This window comes from Callospermophilus lateralis, chromosome 1 (genome assembly GCF_048772815.1).
Source record: "Callospermophilus lateralis isolate mCalLat2 chromosome 1, mCalLat2.hap1, whole genome shotgun sequence".
Classification (NCBI taxonomy): Eukaryota; Metazoa; Chordata; class Mammalia; order Rodentia; family Sciuridae; genus Callospermophilus; species Callospermophilus lateralis.
Genome location: NC_135305.1, coordinates 177,838,462 through 177,863,047, shown reverse-complemented (window position 1 = coordinate 177,863,047; position 24,586 = coordinate 177,838,462). Strand labels below are relative to the sequence as shown.

The 24,586-nt window shown below is 42.8% G+C and overlaps 1 protein-coding gene across 1 annotated transcript in view; it reads right to left on the bottom strand.

The window, feature by feature from the left end:
• Cacna2d3 (calcium voltage-gated channel auxiliary subunit alpha2delta 3) overlaps positions 1-24,586 on the bottom strand; it is an 870,922-nt gene that overhangs the window by 665,637 nt on the left and 180,699 nt on the right. The window contains exon 3 of the mRNA XM_076868261.1: positions 15,602-15,718. Coding sequence (XP_076724376.1) covers positions 15,602-15,718 — 117 coding nt within the window. The remainder of the gene's footprint in view (positions 1-15,601; positions 15,719-24,586) is intronic.

The window sequence follows — 24,586 nt, the reverse complement described above, 5'->3', positions numbered from 1 at the left end:
AAAAGCTAGCTAACACACTTTCAGACTGACCTTCATCCCGATTCCCCTCACTGGCATTTTCTCTAATGGATTTGATGGACTTTTTTAACTATGCATGTGCTGTTACCAAATGCATGGTTGTTTGATTTGCTTTTTAATTTATATAGAAGCTGGGCTATAAACCCTATTTTTCATGAATTATTTCACTCAGAATCAACATGGTTATTACATGTGCTTCTAGTTCATTGCTTCTTGTGGCCTCATCTAGCACATTTGATCTGTTTTTCCCTAATGAAGGGGTTCTAGGGAGTCTCCAGGCATATCATATAGCATCATGTAGCAGCTGGTCTCCTCACATCTTCTGTATTTACCATATTTCTTTTTTCTTCAAAACAACTCACATAACTTAAATTTGTTTTAAAGGGTAGCTAAATTTCTTCTAATGTGGATTAAAATGCATATATATAAAACTATTAAAATTGCCTGGCAGTTACAGCTGTATAGTTCCTGGGCTTCACCCCATTAGAGGCTGGCCTGATGCTTATCCACATTGGAAAGCACGCTGTGCTAACTAAAGGGCCAGGCCCGTGAGCCCAGGTTTTCAATCTAGCTTCCTTATCTAAATATTCCTTGATTTGCAGCTCTGCCTTCCCTTAAATAAACAAGGGCAATGAGAGTTGGCTGTGTGACTCGTTCTGTCTAAAGGAAGAAGCGGTGGCCTAGCTCAGGGTCCAGGGTCTGAGCGATCCAGCCCCAAAACCTGTCCAACTCTGGTCCTGAGGGTCATAATGCCCACCATGTTATTATGTCCGTTTTATAAAGCAGAAAACTGAGAATGTGGCTAAGGTCTAACAGTCAGATGGCTAACCTCAGGTCTCCGTGGCTCCAAAGTCCAGTCATATATACTTTCTCCCAAAAAAGAGATGAACCATCTTCCCAAGAGCTTACTGGATATTAAAGTGCATCAAAACTCCACAAGCAGCATGTGTGAATCCCTGAGTCCAATCTCCAATGATATTTTTTTAATATGTTTATTTTATTTTTATGTGGTGCTGAGGATCAAACCCAGTGCTTCATGCATGGCAGACAAGCATGCTACCACTTGAGCCACATCCCCAACCCCATCCAGTAATATTCAAAAAAAAAAAAAAAAAAAAGGAAAGGAAAAAAATCTCTACAAGCAAAACAAATGATGTGGGCAAAGGCCTTGTGTGAAAGGTTGGCCTCCTTAAATCGCTAGGAACACTGAGACAGACTAAGGGATAATGCGTAAAGGAGCCATTGCTAAAAGCCAGCAAATTACATGCTGTCTCCTTGTAACTGTCTTCAGAGAGGCGAGACCCAATGGGACGCAAGCTCTGGAATTAACGGGTGACTGCCCCTCTTAGGTTGGCCCTTAGTAGGTTACCTCCACCCACTTAAAATAGGAGACTCCCCCCAAATAGGACAATCCTGAACTGGTCCATCTGCTAAATGTAACTGAAAATAAAATAAGATCCTTTTGTGTCCACTGAAAACAGACTTCTGGGGGTGTCTCCCAGCACAATGAAGGCTGCTGTGACCCTCCTTCCGAGTGTGGCCTGGGGCTCCACAGAACAGATCCACTAAGGATCCACTAAGGGTTTGTTCTCTCCAGTCAGTCAGCAGGGAGCCAGGGATGGATGGGCCACAAAAAAAAAAAAAAAAAAAAATCGCCAGGACCCCCACTGAGATTTGGAGCAGCCATTTCCTAACTGCTGCCTCTGATTACTGAGAGGGCAACAGGCTTTTCTGAGGAGAGTGACAGGTGGAATATGAATCAAATACCCAGAGAAAGGCAGGGAACATGGCAGTATTGTCCTGGACACCAGGGGGAAAAGAGACAACCAATGAGTGATACAGAGACACAAACACAGACCCTCCTCTGGCTGCTTCCTGCCTCCTCCTCCGGCTGATATCCCCAAACGCCTGTGAGTACCCACTGTCTGACAAGCCAGGCAGTGGATGTGAGGTATGGAAGCTAATGTGAGGAGTAAAGTGCTGTCCTGGGGGCCTGAGGGAAACAGTGCACACACAAATGCTCCACTTCTCTTCCCTGTGAGTCCCCACCTAGATTACAAGACCCTTGTTACGGTTTAGATATGAGGTGTCCCCCACAAAGCTCATGTGTGAGCCAATGCAAGGAGGTTTAGAGGAGAAATGATTAGGTTATAAAAGCCTTAACCCAACCAGTGCATCAATTCCCTGATGGGATTAACTGAGTGGTGCCTGATGCTGTGGGGTGTGGCTGGAGGTGGGGGGGTGTTGGGGGGCGTGGCTATGGGTATATATTTGTATCTGGCCAGTGGAGTCTCTGCTTTCTGATCATCCTGTGAGCTGCTTCCCTCCACCACATTCATCCACCATTTAGTCCTGACTCACCTTGAGCCCTGAGAAATGGAGCCATCTGTCCATGGACTGAAACCTCTGAAACCGTGAGCCCTCAAATAAACTTTTCCTCTTCTACAGTTGTTCTGGTTGAGTCTTTTAGTCACGGCAGTGAAAAAGCTGACTAAACCAAGCCCTCCCACCCCACTCCATCTTCCTTTCTACTTCCTCCACTTGCCCCACTCTGCCCCGCTCTAGCATCTAACGGGAGGTACTCCCTTTGCTTTGCCATCTGCCAGGCCCTGGTGCATGCTCACCCTTCCTCCAGGTCCCCTGGGTAGGCACTTCCCAGGGAACACCATTCCCTGTATCATTGCCTTCCCCACCCCTCTAACTCCTGACTCAGGATCTGTCTCCCCAGTGGCCTGTAAGCTCCATGAGGGGAGAAGCCAGCACTTCTTCCTTCTGGCTATCACACAGTCAGCAGTAGCCCCAGACTTTAGTCTAACAGGCCACTGCTTAGGTGACTTGGTCAAGGAAAGGCAGGACAGGCAGGAAACATGAGCATCCGCCCCTCCCCACCCCCAACACACGCAGGCACGCCATGGACAGGGGTAGCTTAGGTCAGGAAGAAGATGAATTGCTCCTTTTCTCTTTAGGTTTTACTTCTCTTCTCTCGAAATGACAGGAATTCTCAAAGGACCATGCACTTCATCTCACTCCCAATAGGCATTGGTTCAAAGCATTCCTGGACCATCCAATTCCCAGCTGTGGTTACCAGATAAATCAGAGAACCTGAACTTGATGTACACGTCGAGCTGTGTTGTAAAGCAGCAGCATAAGTAGACCCACGTGCACGCCCACGTGTCTTCTACATGCGTGAATTATCTTTTAGTAAAGCTGCTGAAAAAATTGCAAGAGTAACTGGGTGCTGTGTTTTCGGGGTTGGGCCAATGATTAGATAACTGTTTTTTAAATGCTAACAACTCAGTTATTAAGACAAGTTACACACATGACAAACATCAGAGAGGAGATGTGAGAATCCAATTTAAAGTCATTGACTATGCAAATGTGAAATTTCAAAATATGTAAATGCACCACGCTGTGATAAAAAGGAAGGATACATGGGGCTAATTTCTTCCTGTTAATTCAGCTAAAATAACTCCTTTATTGCCACATTCCTGCCATGGTGAGCTCTTTATGTTGTTGTTGATGAAGGCTTAATGCTCTTCTTTTCTACAACCAAGTTTGATGAATTATTTTTTTTCTATAAGGTGCCTGCACAGAGAGATAAGTGCCACATATTCAAATGTAGCCACTTGGTGCATTTTTCATTTCCTTCTCCACTTGAGAGATATGGCCTCAGCCATCATTCTAGAGGAAGAGTGTGACTGGGGAGGGAGATGGGATATCTCTTTGGCTTTTGTTTCCCAAGTCTGTGAATGACCCCAGACTTGGAATTAGTTACATGGATCAGGACCTCTTTGAGATCTAGAGAAAAGAGACAACAAAAAAAGGAGGAATTAAAAAAAGGGGGGGTGGGGTGGAGTTAAGAACCAGAAGTAAAGACTAAAATTGTAGAATGTGAAAGGTGAAGAAATCTCAAGGAAAAAAAATGCAATCCAGTTGTTATGGTTTAGATATGAGGTGTCCCCCAAAAGCTCATATGTGATTCAATGCAAGAAAGTCCAGCAGTGAAATGATTGGGTTATGAGAGCCTTAACCTAATCAGTGCATGGATACACTGACAGGGATTAACTGGGGATAATGGTAGGCAGGTAGGGTGTGGATGGAGGAGGTGGGTCACTGGAGGCCTGCCTTTGGGGTTTATATTTTGTCCCTGGTGAGTGGAGCTCTCTCGGCTTCCTGAATGCCATGTGCTGAGCTGCTTTTCTCCTTCATCTCCTTTCACCCTGGTGTTCTGCCTCATCTTGGGAGTTAAGCAATGAAGTTGGCTGGCCATGGACTGAGACCTCTGAAACCCTGAGAACCAAATAAATTTTTCCTCCTCTGAAATTGTTCTTGTAAGGCTGTTTGATCACACCAGCACAATAGATGAACTACACCAGTAGTTCACAAACTTAAAGAAATACCCTATGTTCCTTTATCATGCTTTTTTATCCTAAGTCCATTAAATGACCATGTCTCCACCACCCCAAGAAGCCCTTAAATCTAACTTCACAGGGATGTATCTTTTCTTTCTTTTCTTCTTCTTCTTCTTCTTCTTCTTCTTCTTCTTCTTCTTCTTCTTTTGTACTAGGGATTGAATCCAGGGGTGCTTTACCTCTGAGCTACCTTCCCAGCCCTTTTAATATTTTATTTTGAATCAGGGTCTCATTAAGTTGCTGACTGTCTCACTAAGTTTCTGAGGCTGGCTTTGAACTTGCAATCCTCCTGCCTCAGTCTCCCGAGTCTCTGAGATCACAGGTGTGTATCACTGCACCAGACTAGGGTTGCATCGTTTAGATGAGATAAAACATGTAAACCATAGCACAGCATTTTGGCAAATGAGAAGTGCTCAGTAACATGAGGATGATGATGTCAATGTCTATGACAACTATAAAGATCACAATAATGATGATGCCTCCAGCTTACTTTCCACAGGGGGAAATATGAAATCCCTAAGTGTCCTTCAATATGAGCTCTCAATGCAAACTCAATATTCTCTGGGGCCGGAGTAGCAACATAAATCCCCGGGAAGTTGCATGGAAATTAACAAACTGGGTAGTTCATGCTAAATGTTGCTATGTGGGAATGGTGGTCCCAGATGGATACACTTCTCCATTTCTCAAGTTTTAAATATGGATATTTTTATATCACTTCATATTTTTATATATGGCTCATTTTTTCCCCTTAAAGCCCAAGCAGACCAAGTAAAACAGGATGCTGCACAGGACCAGTGTGGGGACCATGGGTGTACAATTCTGGTGTTTACTTTTTTTGTGCATCCTCCCTCTACTGAAGCAGTCCCTGTGAGAGTGACCCCCTGCCCTGAGGATTACACACATGTGCATGCATGCACCCCTCCCTCACACACACGGCTTTAAGTGAACAACCATGGAATCCATTCTATGTTCATTTTCTCCAAGTGATGGTTGAACATTCTTCCCTAGAATTAAATAATCTCTACCACATCTGGCCAGAAGTCAACTCTGATGTCCCTTGTGGACCACAAGCTTTGTGCACTGTCCCAAGACCATGTCTACCATGATTACAATGAAAAACTGCCCTCAGAGCACGGGAAGGGGTACCCAGTAGAGGCCACCATCCAGCTGGCCAAGAGCTGCCCGCATGCTCTGCTCCCCTAGAAGTCTGATGCTTCCATCCTACTCTGCAGCTGGTACTCAGCCAATTTTCTTTTGGTAAAAGTATCTTTGCTCAGCCTGAAGCTTCTACAGACACCTGCTTGAGGTGATAGACTCCTCTTCATTGGCTGGAGTGACAATTTTCACAAGCAATTGCCAATGTGACCTAGATGAGGAATTCTGCTTTCTGACATTCGCCGGGGACTTCTAGGAAGTCCAGGAGAGGTTTCTCTCAAAGGAACCCATCAGACAACCAAATGGAATGCTCCAGAGTCACTGGGTGCCAGGGGAGAATCTCTGTAAGTATATTCCCCAGGATCTGATTTGCCTCCCCGAGAGACAGATACATATATATATATATATATATATATATATATATATATATATAGAGAGAGAGAGAGAGAGAGAGAGAGAGAGAGAGAGAGAAATCAATTAAAAAGCACAAGAGAAAAAAAATTCACATTCGCCCCTGATAGTACAAAGCATTATGTGCTGTCTATTCAAACAGCAATCAAGCCTGAGATGTACAAGAAATGATATCCCAGCTGATTATTAACAAAGACTCTGATTACTCGCAAGGGATGTCATCTCTCTCTGCTGAATGCAGAGTAAATAAAACACCAATGAATTCCTAACTACCTTTTCATTTTCCCCTCATAACCTAATTTAGAAAACATAAATAATTTCACTATGTTTGCAGGCCTAGTTGCTCCTCACCTCCAAATGGGAAACCAAGTAAAGACCAGAAAGCTAAAACTGACGTCACCAAACATCCCTTGTTACACATATTAAGTATGCATTCGAAATATTTCCGAAACTGTTAATTTCTTGCTAGTAATTTATACAATTACAGCCAGTGGTCTTTTATTATCATTATTATTATTATTGTGATTATGGCTTTATTCTGTCATTTGGCTCTGTTGATGGTGACACCTCAGTGATGCACCATAATTTCCTCCTACTCACAAACCTTTTAAAATTTCTTTCACCTCGACTGAGTATAAATTAAGTGGCATTATTTTCTACCTGGCCCAGTGTGTTGAAACAACCACATAATAATCTGAAAAACCAGAACTGGAACAAGCCTCTCGGTACAGTATTGTCATGTCAGCCTCAGCCCACCCAGCCCATCCCTCTGCTCAGATGAGGCACCATGCAGACATTCTACCTGCAGACCAGAGCCTGACTCTGCTGGTGACATCAGCCAGGCAGGCAGAGAGCACAATGGGCTCAGACTGGTGTCTCCACAGGGCCTTCCTGTAGAGCAGTGACTACTCTGGCTAATGATGAGAACTAGTGATGTAATTTCACATGGGGCCTCCATGGTCAAAAGCCTCTGTTTCCTAGGCTGCTTGGCCCACCCTGGTCTTGATCAAAGCCACCACCGGGAATCTTTGAAAGCAGAATTTTATAAATGGAGAAAAAAAAAAAACAAGCAATCAAAGTGGAAAATACAATTTTGTATGACATTTCACTTTGAATGCAAAGGGAACTTTTGTTGTTGTTTTACAACAGAAACCAAATCCAAAGTCCACTTGGGTGGGGAGGAGGGGGACAGAGTGGGCACAAACACATAGGAAATGCTGAGGCTCGTACCCAGTCCTCTGTCGGGAGACCAGACAGTCTTCCCCAGCATGGAATGCTCATGCCCATGACATGACCTGTGTGGCAAATTCATTCGTTCACATACACTAAGCACCTACCTTGGTCCTGGGGAGATAAAGGGGATATAACTGTCAGGGTCCCACCTTCGTGGCACTGGGATTCTAGTAGTTTTTTTGTGGGTTTTTTTGCCCTGAACTACTAACCAAGGATGGTTTGTTGGCCTCAACAAAATTGGCAAATGCAATGCAGATTGATGCTAGTTTTTAAGTTTCTTGTGGTATGAGGTTTCTTGTCCAAATTTTCTTATGAACTCTTAGAGTTTCAAAGCAATCATTCCTTGGTATCTGGAGGTGATGTGCTCCAGGACTGCCCTCAGTTTCCAAAATCGGCAGATATTCAAGTCTTATGCAGAATGGTGTAGCTATCTTGCATGTAACCTACCCACATCCTCCCATATACTTTAAAGCTCTCCAGATTACTTATAATACCTAAGACAATGGAAATGTAATGTCAATATGGTACTATTTAGGGAATCAGGATAAGGAAAAAATCCTACACTCACCCAAAACAGCACTGACAAAATTTTCTTTTCCAGTGTTTTCTATCCACAGTTGGTTGAAACAGTGGATACAGAACCCAATTTGAAAAAAAAAAAGATTCATCAACATAAAAAATAATCATCCTGTGACTCAAAACAAAATTATTTTTTCTGAAATAAATTTACTCCTCTTTCAAGAAACAAGTTTTAAATTTTTGAGATAACATCATAAATGAAAGGGGTGTCGCTTGGTGGTTAACTGTGTGCTTAGTATACACACAGGGCCCAGGATCAATCCTTAGCACCCTGCCTCCCACTGCCACCCCCCCAAAAGGGGAAGAAAACAAAAATCTGTTAGATCCACTCAATTGCATCTATTGCATGAGGACTACGGGTGATTTTAGTAATATTTGATTACATTCAGCTCCTGAGAATCACTGTAGCTCATTTTGGACTTAATGGCTAAAGAAGAGAATCACCTAAGAACGTCTCCTGGGAACTCCTGGTGTAGCTCTGTGGTAGAACACTTGCCTGGCTCATACAAGGCTCTGCCTTCAATCCTGTACTACAAAATCAATCAAACAACCACCACCACAAAATCCCTTTTCTTAATTTGGAAATCTCTAAGCAAAATTGTTAATTTCATTTCCACTTTAATGGATAGCCATTGAGGAGTATGACTTACCAATAATCCTCACAATGTCTACAGAGATCAGTTCAGGTTTTTTTTTTTTTTTTTTCCAGTAGAACTCTTTTTTTAAAAAAAAAAATTTGTTCTTTTTAGTTATACATGACAATAGAATGTAATTTTGACCTATCATGCATACATGGAGTATAACTTCCCATTCTTGTGGTTGTCTGAGATGTGGAGTTACACTGGTCATATATTCTTATTCGAACATAGGAAAGTTATGTCTGATTCATTCTACTGTCTTTCCTATCCCCATCCCTGATCAGTTCGTTTTTTTTTTAAACCAGAAGTATTCATCTGGTCCCATAGCCGATAATTCCTCATCTAGCTTCTCTTTTCGGCACAGTCTGTTTAACCTTGGTGCATCCTGCTCTGTGTGCCTCAGTGTATATATTTACATAGGAACACAGATGTGTTCTATAGTCATACACATGTAGACATGCAACAGTCAAAAAAAACAGCAAAAGAAAGTTGCTTTAATAGTACCCTCTAGCTTTTTGAAAGATTGGCATAAATCTCTCAGCACAGGAAAAAAAATGCATTTTTTCTGAGAAGGTAAATGTTTATTAAATGCAAATACTGATATTTGTTACCTAGGAAAAATGTCTCACTGCATGTGGAATTTCTCGATAAAAAGCTTTCAAGTCCCAGGTTTCTCCAGATAAGCCCCTATCGGTGAACTGACGCGTGAATGCACTGAAATTGAATTACTGTACAACAGCAATTACTTTCCATGGTACAGCTATAATGGGAATCAGTTCCGCAATGAACAGCAGGTAGCTATAGGAAAGGGAAAAACTTAATGCAAAATCTAGTCTCTCTTAGCTCTTCCCAAGAAGTAAGAGTACTTATTTTTAAGCAAAACACTTTTCCAAGTGCCTGATTTATCATTTTTATCAGTATAAATCAGAAAAGAAGTGAAATGGGATTAAGTTTATTTACAGGTAAAAGCTTCAGAGTGTTTTTGAAATTTTATTAAATATCTTATCTAAGGTTGAAAACAGCAAACTCTTCATGAAGTTTAGCTACAACTTGTTTTTCATGTCTCTTCCTAGACTTCACTAAAATTTCTAGACACTTCAAATTAATTGCTTTGGGGGAAATTTTGAATAGCAAGTAAAATAAACACTTAATTCTTTGTTTGCTATGCTACCAAAACAGATACTACGTTAAGAGCTCCCCCCATTCCCATCTCTCCCCAGATATTGTTTAATTTGTGGAGGTCTGAGCTCTGCACAGCCCAGCATTTAAACACACATGCATCAGTGCCTACTGCTGAAATCAGAAACCCCTGGGAAGATAGGGGGAGTCTACAAGTCTGCCCAAACTTTGTTGCAAAGGTGTTACCCCTTCGCATAGACTAGATCCACAAAAGGGCAGAAACCATAGGAAATCAGCCTGGAAAATACTGTCCTTCTTTTTGTCATTTTTCAATTTATCTATTTTTCTCAGATGGTGCAGTTCCTGGTCAGTTAAAGGGACCATCTCTAGATAACAGGATCATGACATCCCCCTGTCTGTGCTGGAGTCTGTCCTAAAAAATAGATCCCCCTTAACCAGAGATGTCCACGGTTATTCGGAGTTACTTCCTACAGACTCTACTCCACCTGTGCATTTGGCTGCGCCTGCTAGGGGTTCCCTCGAATTGCAGTTAATGCTTTCAGGTATTTGAGTCTATACTACTCCTAATGAAGGCTTAGGATTTGAAGACAATATGAGGGCAGGCTGTCCACATATCCAAGACCATGTAATGAACATTCATTGCTGTTTCCTCCCCTCAAATCAGGGCACATTTTTCAACATCAGCAACTCAGGAAAAAAAGGGAAACTGTGCCAAATTTGCCTTCTGTCACTATTTCAGATGGGCTTTGACTCATGTCACAGATAAGTGTCTCCAGGTATCACTCAGGAATGGCCCAAGGGGAGTCTGCCATTGGCAGAAAATGGGTCCATATCTTCTTCTTCACATCTAGCCATGTGAAATACCTCCCTGAAAACGTCAATGAACTAAAAGCAAATGGGACTCCATTCCTTGTTCCCTTCAAAGGAACTTAAAACGTGATAACGGCTCAACAATACTAATTGAGGGCTTGGTAGCAGGAATGTGTTTGAATAAAGAAGTTGGGAGATGGTGCCTTGGGCACAATTACTATGCATGAAAGCAAGTGGCAGCATTGCTTTATCAAACAACCTAGACCCAGCCTCTGAGTGGATCTGAAAAAAATTAAACCATCCATGGCATTAAAAAGTGCTAGAAAATACAGTTAAGAAATTCTGCCATATGATGGCACCATTATGTTAATAGCAATTATGGAAGCTGAGGTTATTTATAATTTGCTAGCCTGAAAAAAAAAAAAAAAAGAGTTACATGTAGTCCATTACCAACCCGATGACAGAGGTTATGTAATGGGCAGGCCACTTTAGGTTTCACATTTACCTCAGACATCTGACGGGGAGAAAATAGGACTTTCTCTGATAGGATAATTGCATAGTGGAGAGTAATTCAAATAGGGATGAGCATGATAAAATCACTCTGATTCAACTAATCACTGGGAAAAGTGATGGAGGAAAATGATGAAATCAAGCCAGAAGAGACAGAGAAAAAGATCAACATTGTTTAACAGCCAAGAGATGACAGGCTGTATTAAAGGGCTGGGTTACCACAGTACTTACATTTTCTTCCCCCCAGCATGAGCTGAATCCACCTTCACAGATAAAAGATGTTGTTATTGTGGTTTTCTAAATTGCTATTGCCGGTCTCATGGATATTTTATACATATCAATGGAGATTTAAATCATCGGCATTGTTTGTGAGCCAGGTTTCTCATGCATATGTTCTTTTGCGTGTATGTGCGTGTGTGTAGGGGGGTATCCAGTATTGAACACAGTGGCGCTCGACCACTGAGCCACATCCCCAGCCCTATTTAGTATTTTATTTAGAGAATAGGGTCTCATGGAGTTGCTTAGGGCTTCGCTGTTGCTGAGGCTGGCTTTGAATTCGTGATCCCACTGCCTGAGCCTCCAGAGCCCCTGAGAGCATATGCTCGTGAGGCACACTCATGAGCCACACAAGATTGGTGGGCACTGGGCACCGGGAAGGCAGGAGGCAAGGGCCCCAAACCTCTGACCTCACTCGATTGCAGGGGACACGGATGGAGGCTTGGAGTAGAGTGGTACATCAGGTCAGCAGAACCAAACCTAAAACCCGTGCTGTTCCTGGGCCATGGGCTGCTGGGTGGATGGCACAGGAAAGGGACCTGCCCGTTTCACAGCAGTGCATTCTAGTGCAATGCCACAACTAATGACTCCGCCGCAGGCCACAGGCCAACTTGGACTGGAGGTCTTTGCTCTTCCAATGCTCACAAATCCCACAGGCAAACAGCAACCTTTCCTGCTGGAGAAGTGAGGTGTCATTATAATATGAAAAGAGTCACAGTCACCACTCCTCTGGCTTGGGTATAAACCAACATTTCATTCCAAATGCCACATGGCTCCTGACTGCTTTCAATGGAGCTGCCTGGCTCACCATGGGGCCAGGACCATCTCAACTGTCTCCAACAAAACTCCAACTTGTTACCAAGACACATAACACTGGATGTGCTCCCTGGATGTCACAGTACCCAGTGTGCTCACACAGGCCCTGCACCTCTATTTTAAAATACACTTCAAAGGACCCTGGCTGCCTTGATTCTGGAAGCATTTCAATTTAAAGAGCAATTGCTTTTTTTCTTTCTCAAATGAACCACACTAACCATATCAAATAGTCTTTTTTCTTTTTTTTTTTTAATCTCACCAATTTAAAGCAAAAGGGTTTCAAAATTAGGCAATAAGAAGAGGTAGAACCCAGTTCGTGTTCCCTTTTGTCATTATCCAGGTGCTTCCTGAATCTGCAAGACTCCTTCCTTCACTATTGAATGCATAAAAAATGGAAGGACTCTTAACTGGAAGTAACAGCCAGCATTCACTGAACTTTGGTTTGCCAAGCTCGGTGTTGAGCACTTTGCACAGATACACGCAGGGGTGCTGCACTCTTACCATCAGGGTGCACAGACATACTCCTCTCAGCCCTGCCCCTGTCTAGGCAAGTGACTTCATTCTGCCAAGCCTGACAACTCCTAGGAGCGATGCTAGAATTAGATGAGATGATCTACCAGCACAGGACCTGGTGCGTCACTAACTCAACAAATCATAAGCACATATGAAGCCACTGAGTCTTCCTAATACATCAGGAAGATAAATGAGGAAAAATAGATCCACAGAGGTCACTCAGCTGTCCTCCCTGTCCTCCTACCTTTGGGTAAAACTGAGATCTGGAACAGTACTTCTAGAGACCATGTCTCAGTCATTCTGAGGGACTACTGCCTCAAAGGGACAAGATCTAAGATCTGGTGCTGGCTGGGCCTTTGTGTCACAGTGACATACTGCACTCATGTCCCTCCAGGCACCCCCAAGTTATAGATGCTAGGGCTTCTTGACTATCTGTTGCAAAAGTAGAATCAAAGGATATTTATTTGCTCTTCTCATTGTGTCACTCACAAAGACATGCAAGTTAAAACAATATTTAACCCTCTCAAATTGACAATGTTGTCACAAATTATTTAAGATGAAGATTAAAGACTGGAAGGGAAGAAACACAAGAACACAAACCATAGTTTTCTGCCAGATGGTGGGGATTTTAGGGGATTTTTTTTCTTCTTCCTGCTTGATATTTTTCAAAATATTGTGAGCGTTTAATCAAAGAAGTGCTCATTTTTATAAATAGAAAGTAGCAATTACAGTGGGCTTTTTATTATTAACATAAATATATTTGTTTTGGTTTTGGATCAGGGCAATGAGCATCCACATCCCATTCCTGCTAACAGGGTTATGAACTGGCACAAGCTTATCCGGCAGAAATGTTTTCATAAGCAAGAGGAAGCTTCAGGATTGGTTAGAGACTCTGAGCTGTTCTCCAGGTATTGAAATTCATATTAAGGAGACTAAAGTGTTCTCAGGATGCTGGGCTGTCAGAGCAGTGAAGAACGTGGACTCCAAGGGCCTGGAACCTATTTCTTGCTTCTCACGTGACCTCCTCAGAGAAGCTACCTAACCGCAGTCTTTCCATCTCCTCTTTGTAAAACAGGAATGATGAGAGTAACCTCCATCATGGGACTGATACAAGGACAAAAGAAGTAGGGACATAGGAAATCCTCAAAAGAACACCCGACATGTAGTAGGTGCTCTGTCATTTGATTTATTGATGTACCAGAAGATTCAATGCAGCAATATCTACTTCAAAACTTGCAAATAACCTAAACACCCAAATATCTAGGAGCAGCAGGATTAATGATGACACACTCTTAGACTGAAATGTTACACAGCCATTGAAGAAAATCACAAAATACAGTGGCCCAGGAAAATACACTTGAAGGCTAGAAAGATGCAATAAGAAGTTGGGCATAAAAGTAAATGGGAGGCTGGGGTTGTGGCTCAGAGGAAGAGTGCTCTCCTAGCATGCATGAGGCACTGAGTTTGATCCTCAGCACCACATAAAAAAATATAAAAAATAAAGGAATTGTGTCCACCTATTACTAAAAAAAAATAAAAATGTTATTAAAAAAGGAAATAGGTACCATAATTGCAAATATGAAATAAGGAAAATGCACACAAGTACACATATAGCAATGCAAACAGAAAAGGCTGAAAGGAAAGAAACACAGAAGAGCACAAGCTATAGTTTTCAGCCAGGTAGTGAGGATTTTAAGAGATGCCCCCACACACACTTGATATTTTTTGATATATTCTAAAAGTTCCATGAAAGAAGTGTCCATTTTATAAGCACAAAATGGCAACGACAGGGGGATTTTTAAAATTTATAATTTTTTTTTTTTAACTTCAGGGCTCTGTTCTTGAGATTTGAACATCCACCAGGTTTCCATGTTTGTGAGGGAGACAATCTGCTTCAAGGAAGTGAAACAAGGATGTGGCGGAAGCCACCTTACACCTTCCACGCCAACAATCAGCACACTATTTTTGCAGAAGATAAAGGTGCATTTTTTCTTCCATGGTTTCCACAAAGAAGTCTCATCTTATTTAAACAATAACCCATAGTTGTGCAGCAGCTTCAATTCATTAGCACTGGTCATGTGCAGCAACTGCTCTATTGGCTCAAAAATCATAATACGGTGTCTGATCTCTACACCCCTGGCCTGACTTTTTCCCATTTTACAGATAAAGAACCTGAAATTCATAAAGACTGTTTCACTGAAGATAAAAGCTTAATTGACAATGCTCTCCTTCCCTGAATCAGAATAGTACAAAAAATGTTTTAAAGACAAGCGAAGGTGTGGGCTTACCAGGTCTAAGGCAGAAATAACTTGAGGAAATTTGGTTTGGCAAACCAGGTAAGAAGAGCTAAAGCAGAAAGTGGTCTTTTATAACAAAAAGATTCTGGAGAAAACTATTAAGACCAGAGGGTAAGCAAACTGTACATTAGAAATAAAGAACTCTTCAGATTATTATTTCTCCTATAGTCGTGGGCCATTATAACATTAATATAGGACTGTGTATTCACCTGTCCTACGCCAAAAATGTATGAGACCTTGTTTGATAACAAGCAATGAAGTCTGAAGCCATCTTGGAAACCCAAATTAATACACCTGTGGACTGCATTTCCATTCATTCAGCTGATAGTATGAAACTTATGGAGCTGTTACTTGGTCAACCAAACACCTTAATTATAGTAATGTTCTAACAAAGATCAGGAAAACCTCCAACTTCTTCTAATCCTCATTTACCCCACTGAGATTTTTCAATTCCACATTTAGACAAGCATGGCTTACATTTTTATATTTGCTTAATTGAAGCACCATGTACCCTTGAATAATTCTAGATAATTAGTGGGTGTGTCACACAGGTGGAGGCCCATCCTCTACAGCTGTATAGTTAGTGGCATCTCCGCTGAGGCATAAAATCCTAAGAAGAAAACGGGTCCAGAAACCCAACCTGTAAAGTCCCTGTTACTGCTTTTCCTGGTTAACCAGAATGAAGAAATAAAAGTGCTCATGGAAGAGACAACTTTTATCTTTGCGAGTTGGGCTCATCAGAAGGCCTTCAAGCTGAGAGACAGCCACTCGGAGCAGAAATTAGGAGACTTACCCGCACTGCTTCGGACTTTTTGTGAAACATCTCCTCCATGTTCTTCGCCAACTTTTTCACCAATTGGAGGCCGTCGATTTCTTCTATGGCCACATCTTTCTCGTACTCTTTGTATTTCTGTAAGGAGGAAGGGCAACATTAAATGCACATGATACTAAAACTCTGTGCCTCTAACAATGAGAATTTTAAAATATCTAAAATCTTAATATCACTGTTTCTGTTGGATTTGGGGATATTGAACTATGATTTTTTATTATTAAACAAACTATGGGAAAACATGAAAATGAACTCTGGTTCCTCTTGGAAACTCAGCTGGTACCTAGGATAGGAATAAACTGAAATGTTACATAGCCCTTAAACCAAATATAATTTGTCTGTTGATAACAGGATTTGACCCATAGTCCCCACACTTTCCCAATTAAAGACAAATTTTTTTTTCATTTAAAACCTATCATACACTCCAGCAATTTATCTATTTAAACCAGCTCTTCAACAAATGGTGCTGAGAAAACTGGAAATTCATATGTAGTAGATTGACATTGAGTCGCTGTCTCTCACCCTGCACAAAACTCAACTGTAAGTGGGTCAAGGTCCTAGGCATTAGACCAGAAACACTGTGCGTACTAGAAGAAAAAGTACGCTCAACACTTCATCGTATCAGCTCAGAAACAGACTTCCTCAATAAGACCCCTAAAGCACACAAAGTAAAATCAAGAATCAATAAATGGGATGGCATCAAACTAAAAAGTTTCTTCACAGAAAAGGAAATAATCAAGCACATCAACAGAGAGCCTATAGAATGGGAGAAAATCTAACCACCCACATAAACAGCAGCTCATGGGGGGTTTTGACTATTTTGTAAGAATGGAAAGTGGTCCTGAGACCAAAGAGTTGGTTTAACTCTTGTTAAAGATTTTAGTTAGATCTTAGATTTTGTTCCCACTGGAAAAAAGAATGTTTCTTAATAGGAATCTTCCAAATGGAGCTCAAAATGCTTTTCCCATCAATATAAATCCATTACATTTATGAAGTTTTTAAAAGACTGTAGAACTAAAAATATTCTGGGGTTATATGTTTAATTTGTGGTGAAATTGTGAATTAGTTACCTACCTCTCACCCCAAACTCCTGCATAGAAAAAATAGGGGTTCACATCTCATCTTGGCTCTGGGATGTCTAGAGTATTTTTTAAAGTGGAGAATATTAACAATTCTTTAACAGCAGAATAATTTTTGACATATACATTTATATTTTCTCCTTATTCTCCCACACCTTTACCTTCAAAAATGTAAACTGGAAAGGCTCTCTGTTTTCCTGGTCAGCAGAAGCCATCTTACACCCAAGACTGAGCTTGGAAAGGGATATATACATCCCTTCCCAGTTCATATTTCCAAATCATTTGAAGCAATAATACTGGGTATTCCAAAAGGAGAAGGTTAGAGTTTGTGGACAGAAGGACAAACTTAAGGAAGGGAAGAAAAGTAAAGGAAGAATTCCTCAGATTCCTAAGACTAAAAGGAAAATCTTTTAGAGCTCAGCCGGGAAGCTGGGAGATAGGGCTTTGGGTTCTAGGAGCCACAAGATCCCCTTCACACTGGTACAAGCAGGTGGGACCCTACACATGGAGTTCTCATCCCCCATCACCAGACACTGGCAGAGATGGAAGGGTGGAAGGGACCCTTGGACTGAACACTGGAGTCTCTGACCTGAATACCAGGCCCAAGGGCTGGGAGTTTTTGAGAATTAAGTTGATCCTGTAGAAATAAACTAAGTGCTGTTACTGAACCACCTGAGTCTAAACCGAGATAAACATCTGCTATTATTTAGTGGATTCTGCACTGTTCTGTGTGGTCCCATAATGTCCCAGGAGCTGTATAGTTTCCTACTTCTATCTGAGAACATTCATAAAAATCATATGGGATTTTCTGAAAAGCCTCTCTCTTTCATCTCACCTGCAAATCATTATTCTTTCTCCTAACCTTTTTCTTCTTCCCCACCAATGCTATCTTGGTTCCCCAAAACAAGGAGGCAGCTCATTCCATCCCAGGGCCCAAAGAACTCTGTGCTCATCTCCCCTGGTATTATAGTTGGTGTGCCCCCCCCCCCAAAGGCAAGGACAGACTTTCGTAATCACCACACCACCCACAAAAGACACTTGCAAGATTTCTCTGGATGAAGCTTGTTAATACAATGATATATAAAGAAGAGGCAGGTGAGGCAGGTGCATTGTCCTGGGGCTCTCTAAGGGGGGCCTCTCCAAGCCTCCAGGCAGTGAATGGATTGGCCTGGGATGTGGAATACTGGCCAGCCCAGTCCTGGCTTAAGCTAACAGCGTCCTCTGGTGTCTGGATAAAACTTCAATGACAGTCACTGGAAACTTTCCATAAGTTCGAACATAAGCCAATATATTTGGTGCCAAAAATCCCGGTTCCCTGCTGACTGCCAGATGTGCTCCAAAAGCCCACAGCAGGGGCCAGCTTATACCCAGGGCTGATTCACTACCCCAAAATACAAAAACAAAACTAATGTCAGCCTCATATTTACAATCAGTGAAATAAAATCTCTGTCTTCAGTGACTCTGTGACTTCAGGTGATCTAGATGGAGGCTTAAAAGAAAGATATATAAAATGGTTTTCACAGTGAACCTACTTGACTTTTTTGGCTTTTATATTGGGCCCCCGTATTCTGATTGTATATGGTATTTGCATGTGATTCTCTTCCAGTACATTTCTGGAAGGAATCAATTCAACTTTAACTTCCCACATCTGTCCTCTGAGTCTGCTCTGTGAAAAGGAGCCGCTGACCTCACAGAGTGTGTTAGTCTCCCAGGACTACTTATGCCTATGTCTTAGTGACAAATCTCAACATGAAACTGTCTGCCAAACAGAGGATTCCAGATCGGGGCAAACTCAACAGTTTCCTGGTTCCGTTCCTCTTCTAAGCCTCAGTCCTCTCCTTCAGGAGGTGCCAACAGGTCTTCTCTGCTAACAGGCCAAGTATCCATTACTGTCCTACCTCCTGGGGAAGTTATCCCACACCTAGATAATACTCTGCCTTTTCAAGATATGCTATCACAGGCTGAAATCAGGTCAGAACAACATGATGCCTTAGTCTTTCCAAGAAATGTTTCACTTTGCTGGAATCAAAAGATTTTGAAGAACACAGAAAGTAACCCAATGAAACTCATTAATCAATCACAAGTTCTTGGTGGCTCAGAATGGTAATACAGATCAGAGCCATTAAAAAGGAACCTATAGCAGAAAACCAAGCCATCTGACCGCCAACTTGACAGAGTGAGCTACAATGATATAACAGAATTCCATGCAGCCATCCCAAACTGTCAATCAATGCAGGAAACATGCACAGTATGTTACAATTTACACTAGATAGTAATTGATGGCTTTTTTCTTTTAAATCACTCATCTGCATACACACGCATGACTTAGAGGATGTAGGCCAAGTGTTCACAGTTGGCTATGCAATTACAAATGATTTTTTTTCTTTCATCTTTTTGCTCACCTGTTTTTTCTAACGTTTACCACAAATATGCTATTTTTAGAAGACAGAAAATAGGAAAGTTGTGGTTATATGTAAAATAGAATATGGCCCCCTACTAAACAGATTCCTCTAGGGAATGTAGTCCTCATCAGAATCTGTATAATTAGTCAACATGCCCTCACTGGCAGAGTCTAAGGGAGTCAGTAAAATTAGTCCTACACAGCACAGTGCTAGAAACTTCTTGTACATTAATTTGTCCAATCCCCACAACGCTCCTGAGAGGTGGTATGATCCCTGCCCTGCAGGTGGGGAGCTGAGGCATAGAGAGCTACAGTCAGCTGGAGAGAGGCAAATGTTCAGAGACAAGTTTAAACCCTGGAGAGGCCAGACTTCCCACTGCTCAAGGTTTTGAACGTTGAGGGTAGAGGGATAGAAGACTGACAGCCCAAGTATTTGCAAACTTTTTTTCCTAAGGCACTTCTTGCTGCCATTAAAAAAAATTAAAAAAAAAAAAAAACTGTTTCTTTGAAATTGTAGCCAATAGTGGCTCAGACTCTCCAAGAGAGTCAAATCCCGAGAAGTGGAGACATGGCCAGTTGACAAGGGCTGCAGCTGCTTGGAGAAAGCAAAAGCCTCGAAGCCAGGGCACAGCTGAGGTCAAGCCGTCACCTCTGCTCCCCCCACAGGGCCACTGAAGGAGAGCTTGGAGCAGGGCCACAAGGCGTACATACAGCTCTTGACAGTACCAATACCTGCAGGGAGCGGAGAAAACGTGTCTGGAAGGTGGCCCTGGAACCTCTGTGAGAAGTCCACTCCAAGGTCCTATATGGGCCACAACATGGCTTCCGTCCTCCAAGCTGCCACAATCTGGAGGAAAGTCTGGCACTCCTCCACTCCAGCAGACCTCCCCCACAGCTGCACAGGAGGAGAGTTTTTTATTTGCTCTAGCTTCAAGGACTGCACTCTGAATTGCTTGTTTCATGTAAATCAGTCTTCCTTCAATTGGAAAAAGGAGTTAGGAAAGTGTGAACAGGTCCGTGTGTTCACACAAAAGGAAGACACAAGAAGGGGTCACCAATGGAAGAGCCGGCCATGCCCCCAGAATAAAGACTAGAGTCATTCGGCCTTGGGATCCTGTCTCCAGCGTTCTTTCTATTTGTTCCACAGACTGTATTTTGTGTCTCTGGAGTGCCAGGTGGGGTGCTAGACATCACACACAGAAGGAGTAGTACAGCAACGTTGGAGGAAGTGCTGGTCAACACATCCTGAGGGGCAAAGGGGCAAAGACACATGGGGGCAGTCAAGGTAGGGACTCCCATCTTGCTAGACCCTTTAGAGATGATAAGGCTGGAAATGTGGGAGACTCAGTAAAGAATGAACAGCAAGTAGAAAGGTCCAGAGACAGGAGGCTCCTAAGCAACTCAGTGAGACCCTGTCTCTAAAATAAAACATAAAAATGGGCTGGGGATGTGGCTCAGTGGTTAAGTGCCCCTGGGTTCAATCCCTGGCATGACAAAAAAAAAAAAAAAAAAGTGCTATGATTAAGAGTTTGGACCTCACCCATTCTTGAGCAGGTGGGTATAGGGTGTGGAGACCTGTGACAACTGGAGCTATTGAAAGGGTTAAGTCATTTGTGTTTTGAAAAACCTTAATGTACAGAATAGAGAGGAGGGAAGCATGCCTCGGGGGAGTGGCCAGGATTCAGGCCATAGGGAGAGCCTAAAGATGCAGAGAAAGTACAGGCAAAGTTCCCTGGGAGTCAGAAAGAGGGCTGGTGGTCAGACACAGCAGCAGTTTGGACTGGCTGGCTGTTTCACTTTAAGAATGTCATTTGACCTTCTAGGGCTCAGTCAGAATGCCAGGGACAGTAACCTCATCAGGAGCACATCTGTGAAAGTCCCCCAGCACAATGCCTACTCCACCTCCAATCCTACTGCTCCCTTGCTCTTTCCTCTTGGCACTTCTGCTGCAGAGGGTTCTAGTAGGTGCTGTGAGGGGTTGTCACATTCTGCCTTCTTGAAATGAAGCTCTTTGAGAAACAAATTGCAACAGGGTGGCTGATGGTGCCTGTGCTCCTGGCTCTGCCCTCCCCTGGCTCCATGCAGGAGCTACAGATGCTTGAGCAAGGAAGCCTGTGACTTTAGCCAAGGGTCTAGGCAGGACACAGCCCTTTGCAAATTACCTCTTAGCATTCATGACACAGAAGGAAGGCAAGCCTGAGAAACTTTGCATTCCCCTGTCGCACAAGAACACCCAAAGGCTTCTGTTTCTTCTGTTAGCAGGATCAGCATTTGGCAAGAAATCCCATGATGAGCCAAGAACATTTATCACTTGAGAAGGGAGACACAGAAACGCATTATTTCTGCAGCATCTATTTTGCCAGATCATTTCACACAAACACCAGGAAGAGAAAAGCACTACTTCACTGTCAGGACACTTAATGTTGCTCATACACTTGGGTCATTTTTTTCCCCCTACACGATAACTGCATATCTAGGAGTGAGTCACCTGGAACTGCCCCCCAGAGAGGGAGCTCAAGTCCAAGTCGGGAGACTTCCGACCAATCACAAGTAATTGGGATAAAAGCTGAACACGGAAGAGGGGTTTTAGATGTGCTCAGTACCAGGAAATAAAGCAGAGAACAGACACAGAGAGTATCATGAGCCAAAGCCACGGGTGCATTTTAACATGTTCTCTTGGCTAAATTTTCTCATCAAAACTAAAATTACATCTTTGGAGTGGCCATCATTAAGTCATGGCATGATGATTGACAGAAGGTCCAGGGGAGTAGAGGGTATTGCAAGGACCTTCTACCCCCAACTGAGAATCTGGGGAGTCTGCCTTCAAGCCCGTGACTTGACAGCAACAAGTCTGCTTCAACAGCCCTCACCCAAGTCTTGGCACTTCCCTTGAAATCCCCCAAACCCAGATGCCCTGGGAAATCCTGTCACTGGGACAGCAACCTAGAGACAACCCAAATCCAGAATCCTTAAAAGTGGTTTGCTATGTAAAAGTGAAAGAGCCTTGTGTTCCCATGTTGAGGCTCAATCTTTTGTCTTACTCTCATTCCTTCAAGCTCTAAAAAAGCCACAATATAAGACAGAAATTCATTAAGCCAATCATATAAGTAAGGATTACCCCACCAAACCAAAAAAAAAGAAGGAGCTTAATGAAATTATTACTATTTTCATTCATTAAACAAATATTTACAAATAGCCTACCACGTGTCAATCTGCAGGGTGTGGGGACAGATGGGTTACCTTGGCAAATACATGTGAGTCCCTCTAGTTATGACATGGATTCTTTTTGGTGCATTTTGTTTAAAAATAAGCAAAAAATAAGTTGGAACAGAGCTGCATGGGTCATTTTGAGGGAGATGTAAAAAGGCTTACACTGCCAGGACAAGAAGCGAGTGAGGAGGTCTCAGGCAGGACCAGAACTAAGGTCAACTTCCGGCTTGACAAAAGTGCTCATAGACAAAGCAGGGACCCAATCAGACAGATACTTGCTCCTAAGAGGGGAACATGATTTAAAAAAAAAAAAAAAAAAAAAAAAGCTAAAACAGATGTGTGGACAGAGGGGATGCCAATCAATAATAGTGAGAAGCACATGGACAGGGGCAGAGAAAAGGAAAGTAGAAAATTCCAGATTCCAAGCTCTGGTGCCCCTTTGGTGAAATCTCTCTCTCTTTTGCTACTTCTTGCTTGCTATCTCTGTGTCCTGTTCTTCAATTCTTTGCTGAATGGAGACAATGAATCTGGCACCCCTAGACAGTAACAATTTCCACCTAAACCTACACCTTCATATCCCACATAGCCGTCTCTATATGTCTCCTCCAGTGCACATGCCTGACATGGCTCCTCAGATGTCAAGCCAAACAGCCAGCCTACTGGGCCTGGCAGAGAAATGGCAGAAAACTGATAGAATGGCGTGGTGGAAGGGCAGCCTAGGTAGGTTGGAGCATGGTGGCAACATGGCCTGTGGCCCCATAGCCACGTGGAGCCCACCATACAGGTACAGCAGGTCCAAGACTGGTGAGCCAGCAAGTAAGCTAAGGTACTTCAACCTTTTATCCTTTGGTGGCCACACCTGGGCATGGTATGGACGGCTGCTGCAGAAGCCCACTCCATGGAGCGCTGTAGCCCCATCTGGCAACCTCAATCTCCTTCCTGACTTGTGGCAAGAAAATGGAAATGGGGCAGACCTGAAGTCAGGAAATTGGGACTCAAGAGCTGACCAATAGTGTTAGTATGTTTCCAAACCCTAATTAGCATAAGTTTGGACCAATAGCACTGGCCCATGTGCTATATAAACCCCTAGACTAGCATCCTCAGAAGGAGAAAAACCTTCTACAGGGTCCTGTCTTTCCAGCAAGAGTTGTTCCTTTTTCTATTCTTCAATAAATCCTTCTCTTACACTCACTCACCCTGGTCTATGGATTTCATTCTTCCAATTCACAAGATAAGAACCCAGAAAGAAGAAGAAATTGATGGTGAGCTATTGGGGTCTCCTGCAACACTGGAGGGTAGGGCCTCCACTAAGTGCTGAACACTTCTCTGCTGCAAAGGCCTGTCACATTATGCAGACCCCACCTGCCAGCAGCAGAAGTGAAAATCAAGTTTCATCTCAAAACTTGGGTCTCACCTGTTTGCAGTGCAGGTTTGTCACTACCTTTGGATGTGGGATGATATTCTGATCAGGAAAAACTGGTCATCCCAGCCCCCAGGTAGAAAAGGGGCCCCAGGAAGGATTGTAAAATGATGAATTAGCCAAAGCTCGCAGAAAAGGGAATGATTGTATAGCATATCTAATTCCTGGGAGAGGTAGTCCATAAAGGACCCTGTGAATGTAATGAGACAGTCAGGAGCCATCCCTAAACAGCTGGTAAGCAGATTCATGACTTGATTGGCAGGGAAACAAGGTGAGATGCAGAAGGTAAAAAGAGGAAGAGGATGGTCCCTTTAGGCTGCATGCAAAGCTGTAAGCTTATGTCCTTACAGTGGGACAGAGGAATGCAGCTCCTGCTCTGTCTTTTCCATTATTCCCAGGGAAGACAGCTGATTGTGATGTTGGTTAGAAAAGGATATGTGCCAATTTTGCTGCAATGATAATGATCTGGGGCCTGAAAGCAGGATCCCACTTGCTTAGAATCATTGTCCAGAGTTCCAATCAGAGGAAGACCATCACTGTATGCTTGCTGGGCCACCTGGTTTGATGCTAACACAGCCAGATGTACCAAGTTCAAGTCCTTTTGGCACAACTTACTTACTCTGTGACACATTTTCTGGCTTCCACAAGACTCCCTTCCTTCACATTCAAGTGGATACACATACCATACTGTTCTTGGAATAATCAGGTGAGAGGACGCATGTGCAATACCCAGCAGAAAGCTGGACAGAGCGTAAAATACCAAAAACATGATGGGAGCAATAACAGGGGGCACTAAATCCCAACACTTGCTCTGAAACTTCTAAAAATGGTCCTTCTCT